The sequence below is a fragment of the Schistocerca piceifrons genome, chromosome 5, assembly GCF_021461385.2.
Source record: "Schistocerca piceifrons isolate TAMUIC-IGC-003096 chromosome 5, iqSchPice1.1, whole genome shotgun sequence".
NCBI lineage: Eukaryota > Metazoa > Arthropoda > Insecta > Orthoptera > Acrididae > Schistocerca > Schistocerca piceifrons.
This window is the reverse complement of record NC_060142.1, coordinates 360,424,221-360,443,778: the sequence shown is the minus strand read 5'-3', so window position 1 is coordinate 360,443,778 and position 19,558 is coordinate 360,424,221. Positions and strand designations below refer to the sequence as shown.

Sequence of the window (19,558 nt, the reverse complement as noted above, 5' to 3'; positions counted from 1 at the left end):
GACTGTGAAGAGCGGACAAATTGAATAGCTGGCCGGCGGCCATTAGAGTGGTAAACTGACGCGCGGATTTCGAATGTTTATACATCGCTTTTGGTTATAAAATGCCTTCCCTAGAGTTAGGTCACAAACATAATGCCTCATTTAAATACGTTACTACAATATAGTTTTTAATTTATGAACAAACAGCAACTAGTCACTGTTTATGAATTTATATTACGTAGCACATGGAATCAGCCGTAGCTAAAAGTTATGCACTGGACCCCCAGCATTTTTCATAGTTCATTTACGATAGATGTACGCAAAATGCATCAAAATTGGGCAAGATTTGCCCACTATGTCAACAGATATTTTCTGACTCTACCTTGCTTTAGATTTTATGACGAAAAGTGCGTTATATATGGCGTAGTGCTTTGGCAACTCACGACCAAATTATCAAGTTTCAACCTAACCTAGATCATGAAAACACTACCGATCAGACAGCTACAACAAACAAGACTTCAGACAGGCATCCAGTGTCGCATTAGTCACAATATTTACTTTCGAAGATGTACACTTCAGTTTATATGTGTGGTTTTTTCATATAATAAATAAAACTCAACAACTGTTCCATCAAGAGAAGTTGTGAAATCAGATTACAATTACACACATTCAGTTGCATTTTATAACGATAAAAAACCTGCTAACTCAAATTTCGTGTTGCTTGCAACTCAACTTTTATAGTTAAAATAAAATGTTGTTCACAAAGAAAAATTTATCTTCTGCTGTATATGGTCTGGAAAACGAAAGATGGATGGAACAGCATCATCTTTCAGTTTTCTGCGATTTACGTAATTTTCAAGGAAACAACTTTCTTCAAAATGATCGGAACATATAAAATGGTATTCTGTCGGTCGGAAATCTTGCCTCCTGACAGCGTGTAACCATTTTTGTAACAGCTGTGGTTTTGAGAAAGAAAACCTGCAAATATATGCACAGACATTATGCTAATACCGTGTTACAAAAACATTTACTAAGCAAGTGCACTGACATACAAAACAACTTAAAATATCCACATACCTGTGAAATGTAATATTCGTTCCTTTCTCAAATTTATTTGTACAATTAATTGCTGCACAACTCTTCACCATTGTACTTCTTTTGATTGGAACGTACAGACAGTAGAATTACGAGTAACAAATACTGTATGTACGCCCCAACAAATATACAACGCTGAATCAGGGTCTTCATAAACAACAGTACTACACAACACATCAGACTACCACCACTATAATGGCGTCCAGCCGATGGTTCAAATTATCCCGCGACTGCAGCGCCATCAGTGAGTCTAGTTATTTTTTATAAGGTCTTTGCATCTAGTTGTATAGAGATCACTGATAAAGACACTCATAGAACATCTTTGATATACGAAACATAGCAAGCAAACAAAGTACCACCGCTTACGATTTGATGTTCTGTGAAACCGAACATGTATCAATTTGAAGGACAGAATATAGTTAACGCCCATTAATGGACGTCAAGTGTCTTATCTAGGAAGATGCCTCCAAAAGACTATCGCGACCGTCTGCTTAGTGATGTACACGTGGGTTTGAAAAATGTTACAGATTGTGGGACCATCAATTATGTTAAAGGAACATACGACTATTACCATTACGGATGTGATGGATTTTCAGATAAGGTACAATATTTATGCGTGGTGGCAGATAGTTCTTGTAATAGACAAACTAAAAACACACACACACACACAGCCCTGAAAACGGTTAGGTATGTGAAGTTCTGAACATTTTAAGAAAAAAAAAATTAAGTATGGTTTACTAACGATAACTGGGTCCTGCGCTTTCGTAGTAATATGTATTCTGGAAACAACATAAGCTGTAAATAGTGGGTCGAGTGTGGTAATGAGCACTCCCCCGCCCTTGAAAATATATGTACTGTATATTCTCCATGTAAAACATTAGAAGCCACTTCGTACCTAACTCTTGCTAAAACAGATATGCATCTGTAGTATATTAAGAAATTGTTACACCACCTTAAATGTTCAAAGCATTGTTCCTAGATGGTTTTTGTGATGGACTGCTTAAAATTGTTAAAGAATTTCATGTGCCATGAACCATGCAGTAGGCCTATGTGCTGAGACGCACTTTTGGTTGCAAAATACAGAGGCGAAATGTCATGTTTATGGTCTTAGTGACTAAGTAGCTGACCAATATTTATCGAAGAATGAATTACATTTGTTGACAGGTTCAATGGATGTTGAAAATCAATTCTCACTGTAAACTTTCAAATCATGCTGTAATATATCTCTGCAAACTTACTGAGTGTTTATTATCTGTGTTTAATGGTTTTTGTAGGGTTGGGGCTGTGGATACAGAACTCTCCAGACATTATGCTCCTGGGTGAAGGAAAGTCTGAAGGGAAAGGGCTCACCACCACCAGTACCACATATTCGAGAAATACAGAGAGTCCTCGTTAGTATAGAGGACAAACCTACACATTTCATAGGATCGAGGGACTGGATTGGGTGCTTTGAAGTAAGTTGTTATTTGTGACTGTAGGTAAGAAGTTGATGTTACATGCATTTATATGAAGCCACAGGTGCAAGTGAAAGAAAACTTTTTTATTTTTATTTTTTTAAATTTTTTATTTATGTATTTATTTATTTTTAAACAAATCAGGGGTTTTCAACCTTTTTCACTGCCACTCTCATTTGTATCTCTGTTAGTAATAAAATTTTATACCCTACCACTGGTTCCACAGTAATGATGATTTAGGCAGTTAGGAAAGTGACGTTACTTTATAAACTGTAAAAAGCAGAGTCACAGAAAGTTAAAGCATGTAACAAAAGATACCTTCCAAATGCTGTACCAAAATTTTAAGAAAACCTAATGAAAAATTTATTAAAACCCACTACTGCTTACTGCCCACCAAGGAAACTGGAAGGCCAATAGTGGGCAGTAGAGACCAGATTGACTACCTATATTGCAAATTACACTTGTTGTGGTGTAGCCCAGGATCTAGATTAGATTGAGAGGCTTTAATCTGGTTGAGAATTGCTGAAGCCAATGTGTTTGTCCTGACACTAATCGGTTTTTGTTATACAGTGTCCATTCATAATTATATTTGTCTTCATTGGAGACATATTTTCAGATTGTAGTCTGATGTTTTCAAATATTTGGTATGTTTAGTTGCATTAATAACAGAAAGAACTAGAATCAAAATCCCCCACATTCCCGTGATTTTGAGATACTTTTCATTATTTGATGTTGTTGTCAGCCTGATAGTTACGTAATGTTGACCAATAGTTGCCATGTAGATTGCATCACTGATAAAAGCAGTAGACTTCATTGCATTGTGCAGTTATGTTCACTGCCTTACAAAATACAAACACCTAGCTATCAATTTTCTTTGTGCACCTAAAATATGGCTTTAAGTTGTATTTACATGTGTTATGAAGCTTGCACAAGTTCAGGAATGGTAGGAGTCTTGCCATGCCCCACATTAGGACTGCCAAGAGAGAGGAGGGGTAAAATGAAGGCAATGCCGATTCCTTGCCACAGTGCCCTTGTGTTGTGCCAATACGAAAGCAGTCGTGACACATGCAGAAATATTGCAGCTCTTGGATATGAATGAGTTTATTCCATCTAGTGCCAGTTTTTTCCGCTACTGGCAGCACCACTGAAATTCACCAATTTGATGTGACCAAACAGTGTGTGACTATTCTACATCTAAATCTACACTCTACAAACCGCTGTGAAGTGCATGGTAGCTGGTATGTTGTACCAGTTATTTAAAGCTGTTTCCTGTTCCATTAATATATGGAGCGTGGAAAGAATGGTTGCTTAAATGCCTCAGTGCATGCTGTAATTGGTCTAATCTTGTCTTAGCGATTGCTTCAGGTGAATAATTAGGGGATTGTAATATATTCCAAGAGTCATCACTTAAAGTTGGTGCCAGAAAGTTTCTAAGTAGGGACTAGCCCATCATGGAATGGTTTGTGTCAGTCTTCCAAGTGCCTGGGTCCAGTTTCTTCAGCATCCTTTTGACACTCTCCTATGGCTGAAACGTCACCATTCATGCTCTTTCGTGGCATCTTTTCACTATCCCCTGTTACTCCTGTTTGGTACAGGTTCCTCACTTCATCAATATCCTAGAATGCAGTCTTCTTTGTAGACAATGCATTTGTGTAGTATTCTACCAGTGAATCACTGTCTGCCACCTGCTTTACATACTACTGTCGATGTGATTGTTCCATTTCATATCACTATATAAATTGTTACGTCCAGGTTACTGGAATGAGTTGACTGATTCCAACTGTGTAGGGGTTTGTTAGTTATTGGGAGCGCCAATGTTGGGCGGGTCATGGAGCCCCTCAGTAAAATAGCGGCTAGGATGGGGAAGAAGTCCAATGTTCACTCGGTGTGCTTGACAGGGAGCCTCGTCTGGGATGTGGAAGAGGCTCTCCTGGTGGCTATCGAGCGTGCGGGGTGCAGCCAGCTGCAGATTGTTGCACATGTTGGCACCAACGATGTCCTTGGGTCCTTTCGCCGGCTGACTAAATTGGTGAAGGCGGCCTCCATCTCTCGAGGAGTGGAAGCCAAGCTGACGATCTGCAGCATCGTACCCAGGGTGGACCGGGGTCCTCTGGTTTGGAGTTGAGTGGAGAACCTAAACCAGAGGCTACATCGACTCTGTGACGAAAATGGTTGTAGATTCCTCGACCTACGCTACGGGGTGGAAGGTTGTAGGACGCCCCTCAATAGATCAGGAGTGCACTACATACAGGAAGCTGCTACATGGGTAGCACAGTACGCATGCGCATAGGGCTTTTTTAGATTAGGTTCCTCTCCACGGGAAACAAACCGTTGGCCAGAAAAATTACCAGTTCATGACACTGATGTGGGTGTGCCAACTGTAAAAATTGTTAATTCACCTAAACAGGTCATTTCAAAGGATTTGAATATGCTAAACCTCATGGCTATGAAGTCTTTCGCGACGTATTTCCTGAGTAAAAATTTCTCGGTGTACATGCCGCGTCAAATCAGGATAAATATCCAAGCTTTCGACCACTACCTCCATGGTCGTCGTCAGGGCTAAAACTGACTGTCGTGAACTAGCGAGGTTCCCACTTTTATATGCAAAGGACGGCTTCTTATTGGCTAAACCTCATGTTAGTAAATTATCGAAGTGTCTTAGCAAGATCCCCGAGTTACTCTCCGAAATAAACAGTAGCAATGCCAATATTCTATTAGGTACTGAAAGCTGGTTGAAACCAGACATAAATAGCAGTGAAATTTTGAACTCGGATTGGACAATGTTTAGGAAGGATAGGACTAATGGTGTGGGAGGTGGTGTGTTCATTGCAGTTAAAAGCTGTTTAGATGCAGTTGAGATCGATACTGGGTCGGACTGTGAAATAGTCTGGATAAAGCTGTCAATCAGACGAAGATTGACATTGTATTTAGATGTTTTTATAGACCACCAGCATCCGCAACAAACATCGCAGAATGTATCAGGGAAAGTCTTGAGTACATTGGAAATAAATATGCAAATTATCTGTTAGTTATAGGTGGAGACTTTAATCTGGCATCCATTGACTGGGAAAATTACACGTTTATCACAGGGGGCAGAAGGAAAGACTCGTGTGAAGTTATTCTAGGAGTGTTCTCAACATACAACCTTGAGCAATTGTTTAGAAAATCAACTCAACCTGATCTTTTTGAGGAAGTTACTCTAGAAGAAGGTATTAGCAACCAAACATCGTTGTAGCTTCTATGTCAGTGGAAGTTGCAAAATAAACCAAAGAAACAGCATAGAGTTTTCTTGTTTGGTAAATCAAATAAAAGTGTCATTAATGAATATCTTCATAGTTAGCTCCAAGCATTCACTGCGGAACACAAAGATATTAAGTATCTTTGGTCGGAATTTGAAGGTATTGTCCACCACGTGCTAGAGAAGTATGAGCCTAGCAAAAATATAGGGGAGGGAAAGGATCCATTTTGGTACAACAAACATATTAGGAAGTTGCTGAGAAATCAGAAAATTTTGCAGTCCTTTTAAACGCAGTCACTGCCCTGCTGTCAAACAGAAATTATGCAGAATGAAAGCAGCTGTCAAAAGGTCAGTGACAGATTCTTTTAACGAATTTGAAAGCAATATTTTATCTTTAGATTCTAAAAATAACCCCAAAAAATTTTGGTCGTACATAAAATCTATGAACGCAAAAAATAATTCAATACCTTCTTGTGCTGACAGTACAGGTAATGTAACGGATGATGATAAACAGAAGGCCGTAATTCTAAACCTAGTTTTCAAAAACTTGTTTACGGTAGAAGACTGCAGCACCGTTCCCCCTTTCAATTATCGAACAAACACAAGGATGGCTGTCATAGTGTTTAGTGTATCTGGGATTGCAAAACAGTTAAGATCCTTAGATGTCAGGAAGTCATGTGGTCCAGACAGTATCCCCGTAAGATTATATGTTGACTATGCTACAAATATAGCACCATTCTTATCCATCATCTATCAGAGATCTTTGGAACAGTGGAAAATTCCACGGGACTAGAAGAAGGCACAGGTCATAGCAATCAATAAAAAGGGTAGAAAATTGGATGCACATAATTACCGGCCAATTTCACTGACATCAATTTGTTGTAGAATCATGGAACATATTTTGTGTTAAGACATAATGATCTTTCTAGACTCTGAGAAGCTCATATGCAGAAACCAGCATGGTTTTAGGAAACAGCGGTCATGCGAGACACAGCTGGCCCTCTTTGTGCATGATATCCAACAGGCTCTAGATACTGGCTCCCAGATTGATGCCATATTTCTCGACTTCCGAAAGGCGTTCAACTCAGTTCTGCACTGTTGCTCGCTCCAAAAAGTGCACACTTACGGTCTATCCGATGACGTATGTGGTTGGATAGGAAGTTTTTTGACAGACAGAGAGCAGTATGTCATTCTGAATGGGGTGTCTTCAACAGAAACAACATAATTTCAAGTGTGCCCCAGGGCAGTATAATAGGTCCACTGCTTTTTACGATTTACATAAACGATCTGGTTGATGGTGTTGACAGCTGCATTAGACTGTTTGCCGATTAGACTGTTTGCCGATGATGCTGTAGTCTACAGGGATGGAGTATCACACGAAAGTTGTGAACAAATCAATGAGGATTTGCAGAAAATGAATGTGTGGTGTAATGACTGGCAGTCATCTCTCAATATTAATAAGTGTAACCTACTGCGTGTAACAAGACGAATATCCCCATTAATGTATTAGTACCAAATAAATGCCCAGTCTTTGGAAGCAGTAACATCCGTCAAGTATCTGGGTGTGACTATTCGAAATGACCTCAAATGGAATGATCAGATTATACAAGTAATGGGCAAGGTGAACTCTAGATTGTGGTTTATTGGTAAAATCCTGAAGCGATGCAGTTCTTCAACAAAGGAAATTGCTTACAATATGTTAGTTCGTCCAGTATTAGAGTACTGTTCCTCTGTATGGGACCCTTACTAGTTGGGTCTGATTCAAGAGGTTGAGAAGGTCCAAAGAACAGTGGCAAGATTCGTGACTGGTACATTTAGCCATCACGAGAGTGTTACAAACCTCATAGAAAGTTTGAAGTGGGACACACTTACAGATAGGCGATGTGCTAAGTGGAAGGGGCTGCTCACTAAATTCTGAAATCCGATCTTCGCCGAGGATGTAGAGCGTATATTATTACCACCAACTTTCAAATAGTGCAATGATCACCATTCAAAGATAAGGGAATTAGAGCTTGTACTGAGGCGTTCAGACAATTGTTTTTCCCCTCGCGCAATCTGCAAGTGGAACAGTGGGGGAGATATGACTTTGGCGCAAATTCTGCCCTCCGCCACACACCGCTTGGTGGCTGGTGGAGTATATATGTAGATGTAGACTCAGTGATAATATAATCATAGAATACTACTTTTTTTTAATGAAATGTACAACTGTATGCTTATGAACATTTAAAGCAAGTTGCCATTCTTTGCATTTCTTTTAAATCTTATTGATACCTGACTGCAGTTTCTTTTGACAGTACTTCATTATAGGTAACTACATCCTTTGCGAAAAGCTAAAGATTACTGTGTCTGCAGAATCATTAATATACACCACGGATAGCAAGGGGCCACACACACTTCCCTGAGGCACACCTGAAGTGGGTTCTACACTGTTGATGGCTCTCCATCAGAGGTAACTTGCTGTGTTCTCCTTACCAAAAAATCCTCAAAGCGGTCACAAATTTGATTTGATATCTCATACAGTCATGCTTAGTTTTACACCTTTCATGCATTAGTCTATGTTTCTGTAGAATTTTTTTATAGTAACTGTACACCTTCTAGGGTTCCTCCCATCACACTTGATATGTATGTGTGCAATGCTTGAGCTGCAGTTCCTCTACATGTTTATTTGCTGAGCTAAAAATTTAAAGTTCGTTGGCGAGATGTGACACTACTGCTTCTTTATGTAGTTTACTGAATAAATAAATCTTTCTGTATGTTTTATATGTCATTTGTTCTTTGATAATCATTGTCTCTGCAGCTGCCTCATGTTCACTGATGATGATTTTGATGTGAATGTCATGAAAGCTAGGTCAGACATGCTTGTTGCTATTGGATGTAATACATTTCCATTGTGAGTGGGGTTCCGATCTATCTGTTATAGCTAGTTTTCAGAGAAGACATGTACTAATATATCAGAGGATGTCTTGTCACAGTTACCACTAACATAACTGTAATTACAACAATTGATTGTTGAATGATTAAAAGTCTCGTATTAGATAAACTGAACTCCACAATGTCCATAGACAAACATAACGTCAGTGCCCATGAAAGACAGTTTTGGATTCAAGTCTCAGCCTAGCAAACAGTGTTACTTTGCCAAGACGTTTTATGGAGAAAGGAAACAAAGAAAAGCTCACACAACATATATTGTGTCTAGACAAGACAGCCTAGACACAATGAGAGGAAGCCGAAAGGCACGCGCTAAGTTAAAGCAGGATGGCGTGAGGTCTGAAACAGGATACGTAATGAATGCTATAAAGAAAAGTACGTAGCTTCTGTAATACTTAACTTTAATCCATCCTTGGTACATCGCTATTGACGATATAAGTGAGACTCCATAGATACATGCAGTGTTACTAATGGCGCCTTGCTAGGTCGTAGCCATTGACTTAGCTGAAGACTATTCTAACTATTGGCTCGGCTAATGAGCAATGCTTCGTCCATGTAGTCGCTAGCAAAGTCGTCCGTACAACTGGGGCGAGTGCTAGTCCGTATCTCGAGACCTGCCTTGTGGTGGTGCTCGGTCTGCGATCACACAGTGGCGACACGCGGGTCCAACATGTACTAATGGACCGCGGCCGATTTTTAAACTACCACCTAGCAAGTGTGGTGTCTGGCGGTGACACCACATTCCTCCCCCGCAAATCGGCGAACGGTCGTGTTATAAGGCTTCCGCCCGCCGTGGGGAGGACCCCATGTTGACGTATGCGATGAGGTGGGGAGTCTAACAACAGGCGAGGCTGTGCCACCCGCACCCGGCCATTTGGTCCGAGGGGATCTAGGAAACGCCTGAAAACCTAGTCCAGGGTGCACGTCAACGTGCGGTGTATGCGCCCATAAAGAGACAGGAGGGGCCGAAGGGTCGACCTCCATTGCGTCGGGGTATCCGACACGCGATGACGTCATGTGGTCCGGAGCGGGCAAGAGTTCCATGGCGGAGGACAGCTGGTCACAGGAAGCAATCGGCGGCACGTGACCCAGGGAGGCGCTTGGCGGCTGCAGCGAAGCGTCCACTGCGGGCGGCGCCGGCTGGAGGACAGGCGGCAGCGGTGGCGGCGGCGCGTCGCCATGGGGCAATATGGAAGGCATCGTTGGTAACACCTGGGGATGAGGCGAGCCAGGAGATGGGTCCCCAGGGCGCTGACCGGACGGCACCGTCGCTGAAAGCAGACGGGGAGCGGCAGAACCCGTGCGACGACAGAGGCGCAGCTGATTGAGATGCCGACGCGCCTCACCAGAGGCCCCCAAAACCAAATACATCGCGCGGCCGAGGCAGCGAAGAATGCGCCCTGCGAGCCATCGCCGTGAACCTCGATAGTTGCGATAGAATACAACGTCGCCCGGAGCAAAAGCAGAAGTCTGCCGCTGCTCAGGAACCTGATGCGGCCGGTGCAGCAAAGACATCAAGGTTCGATGAGGACGACCGTGGAGCAACTCAGCCGGCGTGCGACCATCTCGGGGCTGAGAGCGATACGATGACAAAAAGAGCAACAACGCGTCCTCCCGAGAATGCAACTCTCTCAACTTCAACATCTGTGACTTGAAAGTCCGGACCAATCGTTTAGCGGCACCGTTTGACTGAGGCGAAAACGGCGCGGATGTCAGATGTTGAATACCATTGGCCTGGCAGAATGACTGAAAATCTGCGGACATGAATTGTGGGCCATTGTCGGAAACGATAGACTGTGGAAGACCTTCAATGCAAAAGATAGCAGACAACGCTTGGATGGTGGCAGAAGATGTCGTGGAAGACATCCGGACAACAAAAGGAAAATTACTGAAGGAATCCACCACAACCAACCATCGAGCATTCCAGAACGGACCAGCAAAATCTATGTGTAAGCGTTGCCAAGGGGAAGTGGCTTTCGGCCATGCAAAGAATTTCCGCGGTGGTGCGGATTGATGTTCGGCACACGCCATGCAAGAAGAACACATATTCGTAATCGCAGCATCGATTCCGAACCAAGTACAGTGCTGACGACCAAGTTGTTTCGTTCGCACTATACCCCAATGTCCTTGGTGAAGAAGCCGTAAAACAGAGGACTGTAACGAACGTGGGACCACGACTCTGAACTGATCATTATCAGAATGCAACAACATAACACCACGTCGAACAAAAAGTCTCTCCCTGTGAGCAAAAAATCGGCGAACCAACCGATCCTCGATCCAAGACTTTGACTAAGGCCATTGCGTAGCAACAAAACGCAAAACGGTAGCAAGGACCGGGTCAGCATCTGTGGCTGTAGCTATACGACGAAAATCAATCGGAAACGATTCAACCACTTCATCGGTTTCCGAATCAATGAACATGCAAGCAAGTTCGGAAGAATCGAATGCTCTATCCTCAGCAACAGGCAAACGGGACAACGCATTGGCGTTTCCATGCTTAGCAGTGGACCGATACAAGATATCGTAGCGGTACTGCGAGAGGAAAATAGACCAGCGAATGAATTTCTGCGCTGTACGCGGAGGTACAGGCTTGTGCGGATGAAAAAGCGACGTCAAAGGTTTGTGGTCTGTGATGACGGTAAAGTGATGACCATACAAGAAATCATGGAACTTAGTAACACCAAACACGAGAGCCAAAGCTTCTTTCTCTATCTGCGAGTAATTTCTTTGCGCAGACGAGAGCAATTTGGACGCAAAGGCAATAGGGCGATCATGCGATCCCTCTTCGTGTGCAAGCACAGCACCGATCCCGAAATCCGATGCATCTACCATCAACAAAAGGGGTTTCTGGGGATCGAATGGCGTAAAGCAAGTATTAGAAAGCAACGCCGATTTCAACTGGCGAAAGGCACGTTCGCATTCCGTCGTCCAGACGAACGGAACACCTGTACGGCGTAAGCGATGAAGCGGAGCTGTAATGGAAGAGGCATTGCGCACATTCACTCACACCTTGTGATTCTAAATCGTGTAATGTTCTTGCGAACTCATCACGCAATGCATGAGGAACAGTGCGCGCTCTGAAAAATTTCGGTTGCGCATTGACTTGCAGTTCCAAATGTGCTTCATAGCTCTGAGCGCAACCTAAGCCCGGTGCAAAAATGTCTGCAAATTCTTCACATAGCCGAGAAACACTGGCGTAAGGCACAGTCTCGTTCACTGATAGTACCTGATTGACTATAGACAAGTTAAACAATTGAAATAAATCGAAACCAAATAAGTTCACTGCAGAAGAAGAACGAAGAACGTAAAATGACACAAGTTTTGTTTGTCCCTTGTATGTTGCAAGAAGAGTGCACTGTCCTAACACAGGGATATTCTGACCTGAATAACTATTTAACTGAACATTTGCGGCACGCAACGGAGGTTTGCCCAGTTGTTTGTACGTGTCATGATTGAGCAATGAAACTGCAGCTCCGGTATCGAGCTGGAATGGGATGGCCTTGCCATTAAAGTCCAAATCTACAAAAAGTTTATTGTCCTGCTGACGACAAGAGCGACTGTCTCATGCAATTTGAACTGATACAGGTACAGCATCACTTGCTAATTGACGTGATTTCCGGCGACGTCGACGCACACTTTGTGTGGGATGAACACAGTCACTGGTAGAGAAAGTGGCACTGGACGAAGCGGAAGTAACTACATGAATGTCCATGGGCGAAGGTTCACGAGCCTGAGTTCTGGCGAAGCCATGACACAAGTAAATGTAAGCAATTAGAAAGAACAAGACCCTTTCCGTTGACTCATCGCCAAAAATGTTGTGTCTAGACAAGACAGCCTAGACACAATGAGAGGAAGCCGAAAGGCACGCGCTAAGTTAAAGCAGGATGGCGTGAGGTCTGAAACAGGATACGTAATGAATGCTATAAAGAAAAGTACGTAGCTTCTGTAATACTTAACTTTCATCCATCCTTGGTACATCGCTATTGACGATATAAGTGAGACTCCATAGATACATGCAGTGTTACTAATGGCGCCTTGCTAGGTCGTAGCCATTGACTTAGCTGAAGGCTATTCTAACTATTGGCTCGGCTAATGAGCAATGCTTCGTCCATGTAGTCGCTAGCAAAGTCGTCCGTACAACTGAGGCGAGTGCTAGTCCGTATCTCGAGACCTGCCTTGTGGTGGCGCTCGGTCTGCGATCACACAGTGGCGACACGCGGGTCCAACATGTACTAATGGACCGCGGCCGATTTAAAACTACCACCTAGCAAGTGTGGTGTCTGGTGGTGACACCACAACATACACAAAGAGGGAGATCTGAACATATAGACCTACATTCATCACAAAATCTCAAAGGCTGTCAATTAAACACATATCTTTCAGAAACACTAACACACAAAGAAGCCAAGACTTGCACAAAATAAAAACAAATAACAAACTGTTATAGAATATGCAAATCAAACAACGCAATTTGTGAATACAATAAAATTAAATACATATTCTAAAGACACCTCATGACAGAATAAAAACTGTTCTATAACCACTTTCTCACTAATTTGTCTCATGTGGACAGACCCAAACAGGACGATGATAGGTTAACAGAATAACATTGTGGATGACAGCTCACATACTCTCCAAACTGACCCAAATAAATTGTCTTCGTAACAATGTCACATAAATCTTTTGCTGGTACAGATTACAGAACTTTTTGCCATTTTCATAGTTTCCCCACATATGACATATTTAACATAATTGTCCAAGGCATCAAACTACCCCCTGCGGGTCCGGGGTAAGAATAGGCCCGAGGTATTCCTGCCTGTCGTAAGAGGCGACTAAAAGGAGTTTCAACCGTTTCGGCCTTCCATGTGATGGTCCCCCTTGGGGTTTGACCTCCATTTTTCAAAATTCTACAGAAGTACGAGCCTTTTGGGGAAGGACGCCTTACGTGGTGTACCACTGGTCCTCAGTGCACTAAGACCTTGGCACTCAGCATTGTACCGGCGTTGTAACCATACCCACTACTCCTCAAATTGGGCCTAAACGCCTGATGGGTTGTACAAGTTACGCCCATAGTGCGTCCCCATCTGCACCTACGATCATGATGGACTTTCCATGGCACCAGAAATCCAGCACGGTAGCCAGCCCGTTGTGGTGGGGTCGTCATGTACCCTCTAGGTTGTAGCCCCCTGACAATACAGGGATCGTACTGCCGATACCTGAGTTGCACCCTCCCCACATCGGCCAAGGAGTAGATGCCCGTCTCCTTGGGGCATCAGGACTCCCGGCAACGGTCATCCTGCCAGGTGGCCCTTGCTGAGGCTGGGTGGCGCCCGTGGGGAGAGCCCCTGGTCGGAGTGGGTGGTATTGGGGCGGACGTTTCGCAGATGAAATGTCAACACGTATCAGGTCGCTCTGCGGCCGAGTCTTTCAAAAGGAAAGGTACTGTCTCTGGTTCTGGTTCTCCTGCCCTTTCCCCCTTGGCCACTCCCTGGGAGGAGGGACAGGCCCGCCGGCTTGGGGCGAAGTACTTCCCCCGCTATTTGGTCTGTTCTCGAACTGATGGGGGGACATTCGCCACCTCCAAGCCCATGTTCTTTGTTCAGCACCTTGAGGACATCTTCGGGGAAATCGAGGCTCTCAGTAAGATGCGTTCGGGGTCCGTTCTTATAAAGACCACCTCCGCCACACAGTTGGTGGCGCTCCAGGCGTGCGACCGCCTAGGGGACATCCCAGTGTCCATTGTCCCGCATCTGGCACTAAATAGGACGCAGGGGGTTATTTTTCATCGGGACCTCCTGCTGCAATCTGATGAGGAGCTCAGGGCCAACCTGGAGCGCCGAGGCGTGCATTTCGTCCGGCGAGTCCAGCGCGGCCCCAAAGACCGTCGCATCGACACCGGGGCCTTTATCCTCACTTTCGAGGGGGACGTTCTCCCGGAGAAGGTAAAGGTGATGTGCTACCGGTGCGACGTGCGACCTTACGTCCCGCCTCCTATGCGCTGTTTTCAGTGTTTGCGCTTTGGGCACATGTCGTCACGGTGTGAGGCTGAGCCCCTTTGTGGCGATTGTGGACGTCCTCTTCGTGAGGAACATACATGCACCCCACCACCTCGGTGCGTTAATTGTCCTGGCATCCACTCGCCTAGATCCTCAGGCTGCCCCGCATATCAGAAGGAGAAGAAGATACAAGAACTCAAAACTTTGGATCGGCTCTCTTATTCTGAGGCCAGGAAGAAGTATGACCGCCTCCATCCCGTACCGTTGACCACTTCGTTTGCCTCAGTTGTGTCCACTCCTTCCGCGGTATCCTCACTCCTATCCTGTCCCCCCTCCGCCTCCTCCCCCCATCCGGGGTCTCTGCTTCCGCCTCCCAAATCCCTCCCTTCCAAATCCTCCTCCCCCGTGACCCCCACCCCCTCTGCCCCAGGGGCCACCCTTCCTCCTCCTCCTCCCCCCCCCTCCCCGCCGCCTTAGAAGCGATCCTCTTCTCAGGCGTCCATCGGGGAAACATTCCGGACCCCAGCTTCCGAGGTCCGGCGTTCCAAAACGGACCCCGCGCGTGAGGACCTTCTTCGGGTCCAGCCCACCATCCCTGTGCCTCCTCGGACTTCCAAGAAGGCCTCCAAGAAGAAGTCTCTATCCCCATCTCCACCCCGGCGCGTTTCGTCTGACGCTCCATCCATGAGTCGCTGCTCCCGGCCGTCCTCAGTTTCGCCGGGACGCTCTGCTGCCAGGCGCTCAGCTGGCCTCTCGTTGGCAAATGATGCTGCCCCTCCTACACAACCAGGGACAGCGGCCGCAGCTGGCGACGACTCAATGGAACAGGATCCGCCTCCCGCCGGTTGTAGCGTTGTTCCCTCGAAACTTGGCCCTCTGCGGCCGTCGAGGTGACCAGCTCTTCCCCCGTCTCGTTCCCCCTCTTTTTTGACTAGCGATGGCCTTGTTACATTGGAACATAAGAGGTATTCGATCTAATCGGGAGGAATTATAACTGCTCCTCCGCCTGCACTGTCCGCTCGTCCAGGAAACCAAGTTGCGCCCGACTGACCGTATTGCCTTTACCCACTATACCTCGGAGCGATATGACCTCACCCCTGTGGACGGTATCCCCGCTCGTGGTGGGGTCATGTTGCTCGTTCGGGACGATGTCTATTACCATCCCATCCCATTGACCACCCCACTCCAAGCAATAGCTGTCCGTATTACTCTTTCTGCTTTTACTTTTTCAGTTTGTACCATCTACACTCCATCGTCATCCGCTGTTAGTCGGGCTGACATGATGCACCTGATTGTTCAGCTTCCCCCGCCGGTTTTATTGTTTGGCGACTTCAACGTCCATCATCCCCTTTGGGGCTCTCCTGCATCCTGTCAAAGAGGCTCACTCTTGGCGGATGTCCTCAACCATCTCAATCTTGTCTGCCTCAATACTGGCGCCCCGACTTTCCTCTCGGACTCTACTCATACCTACTTCCACTTGGACCTCTCGATCTGTTCTACCACTCTTGCCCATCGGTTCGAGTGGTATGTCCTTTCTGACACCTATTCGAGCGGCCACTTCCCTTGTGTCGTTTGTCTCCTGCACCACACCCCATCCCCACGTCCTTCGAGCTGGAACATACCGAAAGCTGACTGGGGACTTTACTCCTCCCTGGTGACCTTTCGGACCATGATTTTCTCAGTTGTGACAATCAGGTCGAATACCTCACGGCTGTTAACATCAATGCTGCCGAACGTTCCATTCCTCGTACTACCTCTTCTTCATGTTGCGTTTCGGTCCCCTGGTGGAAAGAGGCTTGTAGAGACGCTATCCGTGCTCGACGACGTGCTTTACGCACCTTTCGCCGCCATCCTACGTTGGCGAATTGTGTTGGATACAAACGACTCCGAGCGCAATGCCGTAGAGTCATCGAAGACAGCAAAAAAGCTTGTTGGGCCTCTTTCACCAGCTCCTTTAACAGTTTTACTCCCTCTTCTGTCGTATGGAGTGGCCTGCGCCGGCTGTCGGGCATTAAGGCCCACTCCTCGGTACCTGGCCTGACCTCAGGTAATGAGGTCCTCGTTGATCCTGTGGCTGTCTCCAACGCCTTCGGCCGGTTTTTCGTGGAGGTTTCAAGCTCCGCCCATTACCACCCTGCCTTCCTTCCCAGGAAAGAGGCAGAAGAGGCTCGGCAACCTTCCTTCCACTCGCTGAATCTGGAAACTTATAATGCCCCCTTTACTATGCGGGAACTCGAACGTGCGCTTGCACTGTCCCGGTCCTCTGCTCCGGGGCCAGATGCCATTCATGTTCAGATGCTGGCACACCTTTCTCCAGCGGGCAAAAGATTCCTTCTTCGTACCTACAATCGCGTCTGGACCGAAGATCAGGTCCCCATGCGTTGGATAGACACCTTCCTTCTAGTTACCGCCCCATTTCTCTTACAAGCTGTGTCTGTAAGGTGATGGAGCGCATGGTTCATGCTCGGTTAGTTTGGATTCTTGAATCTCGACAGCTACTTACCAATGTCCAATGCGGCTTTCGTCGCCGCCGCTCCGCTGTTGACCACCTTGTGACCTTGTCGACATTCATCATGAACAACTTTTTGCGAAGGCGCCAAACGGTAGCCATGTTCTTCGATTTGGAGAAGGCTTATGATACCTGTTGGAGAGGAGGTATCCTCTGCACTATGCACAGGTGGGGCCTACGCAGTCGCCTGCCCCTTTTTATTGATTCCTTTTTAACGGATCGAAAGTTTAGGGTACGTGTGGGTTCCGTATTGTCCGACGTCTTCCTCCAGGAGAACGGAGTGCCTCAGGGCTCCGTCTTGAGCGTAGCCCTTTTTGCCATCGCGATCAATCCAATTATGGATTGCATTCCACCTAATGTCTCAGGCTCTCTTTTTGTTGATGACTTCGCGATCTACTGCAGTGCCCAGAGAACATGCCTCCTGGAGCGCTGCCTTCAGCGTTGTCTAGACAGCCTATACTCATTGAGCATGGCAAATGGCTTCCGGTTCTCTGAAGAGAAGACGGTTTGTATCAACTTTTGGCGATATAAAGCGTTCCTTCCGCCATCCTTACATCTCGGTCCCGTTGTTCTCCCATTCGTGGAAACAACTAAGTTTCTAGGGCTCACGTTGGACAGGAAACTGTGTTGGTCTCCGCATGTCTCTTATTTGGCGGCCCGTTGTACACGTTCCCTTAATGTCCTCAGAGTTCTTAGTGGTTCATCTTGGGGAGCGGATCGCACTGTCCTGCTTCGCTTGTATCGGTCCATTGTCCGATCGAAGCTGGATTATGGGAGCTTCGTCTACTCGTCCGCTCGGCCATCCCTCTTATGCCGTCTCAACTCCATCCAACATCGGGGGTTACGTCTTGCGACCGGAGCCTTCTACACTAGTCCTGTCGAGAGTCTTTATGCTGAAGCTGCCGAATTACCATTGACCTACCGGCGCGGCGTACTGCTGTGTCGGTATGCCTGCCGTCTGTTGTCTATGCCCGACCACCCCTCTTACCAGTCCTTCTTCGCTGATTCTCTCGACCGTCAGTACGGGTTGTATGTGTCTGCCCTGCTGCCCCCCGGAGTCCGCTTCCGTCGCCTGCTTCGACAATTGGATTTTGCCCTCCCTACCACCTTCAGAGAGGGTGAGAGCCTGACACCACCTTGGCTCCAGGCTCCGGTTCATATTTATCTCGACTTCAGCTCACTCCCGAAGGAGGGTACTCCGGCTGCAGTCTATTGCTCACGGTTTGTCGAACTTTGTGCTCGACTTGCCGGTCACACCTTTATTTGCACTGATGGCTCCAAAACTGACGATGGTGTCTGCTGTGCCTTTGTCGTCGGGGCCGCCACCTTTAAATACCGGCTCCTCGACCAATGTTCCAGCTTTACGGCCGAGCTTTTTGCTCTCCATCAGGCCGTTCAGTATACCCGCCGCCACCGCCATTCATCGTATGTACTCTGCTCTGACTCACTCAGTGCTCTTCAGAGCCTTGGAGCTCCCTATCTGGTCCATCCCTTGGTTCAACGGATACAGCAGTCCCTCCATTCTTTCACTGATAATGGTTCTCCTGTCAGATTTCTGTGGGTTCCCGGACATGTAGGAGTGCCTGGGAATGGGGCTGTGGATGCTGCAGCCAAGGCTACAGTCCTCCTGCCTCGGCCAGCCTCCCATTGTGTCCCGTCATCTGACGTTTGTGGGGATGTTTGTAAGAGGCTTGTGTCGTTGTGGTGGGATGCTTGGTCATCCCTCCAAGGAAACAAGCTCTGGGCAGTAAAACTGCTCCCAACTGCTTGGACAACCTCCTCCCGACCATCTCGGCGAGAGGAGGTCCTTCTGACCGGGTTGCGGATTGGGCATTGCCGGTTTAGCTACCGCTACCTGCTCTCTGGTGACCCAGCCCCGCAGTGCCCTTGTGGTCAGGCATTAACAGTGCGCCATGTTTTATTGTCGTGTCCCCGCTTTAGTCAATCTCGTGTTGTCCTGTCCCTGCCAGCTACTTTACCGGATATTTTAGCTGATGACGCTCGAGCAGCTGCTCGTGTTCTGCTTTTTATAACTTTGACTGGCTTGTCCGAAGACATCTAACTTTTTTACATATTTTATCTGCATCTTTGTCAAGCCTTTCTGGTGTCACCCCCTCCCCTTGAGTTTTACTAGAGTCCATGTGCTCTAATAACTGTGACTGGGCGCTAATGACCTCAGTAGTTGAGCGCCCTTAAACCCCACAAAAAAAAAAAAAAAAAAAAAAAAAATAAAAGGCATCAAACTTTGGCAGAAATGACAAGGTGCACAACATTTCTCACAATCTCTCATTCAACATCCAGCTCTATTTCATTTTGTAGTAGAATCCATGGCAGTTACACACCAGACACACACAATAAC

At 46.2% G+C, this 19,558-nt stretch overlaps 1 protein-coding gene across 1 annotated transcript in view; it reads left to right on the top strand.

Annotated features, from left to right (window-relative positions):
* The first annotated feature begins 1,380 nt into the window (after positions 1–1,380).
* The window catches only part of LOC124798332 (ufm1-specific protease 1), a 61,888-nt gene continuing 43,710 nt past the window's right edge, over positions 1,381–19,558 (top strand). Inside the window, exons 1-2 of the mRNA XM_047261685.1 lie at positions 1,381–1,675; positions 2,349–2,528. Coding sequence (XP_047117641.1) covers positions 1,535–1,675; positions 2,349–2,528 — 321 coding nt within the window. The 5' untranslated portion in view covers positions 1,381–1,534. The remainder of the gene's footprint in view (positions 1,676–2,348; positions 2,529–19,558) is intronic.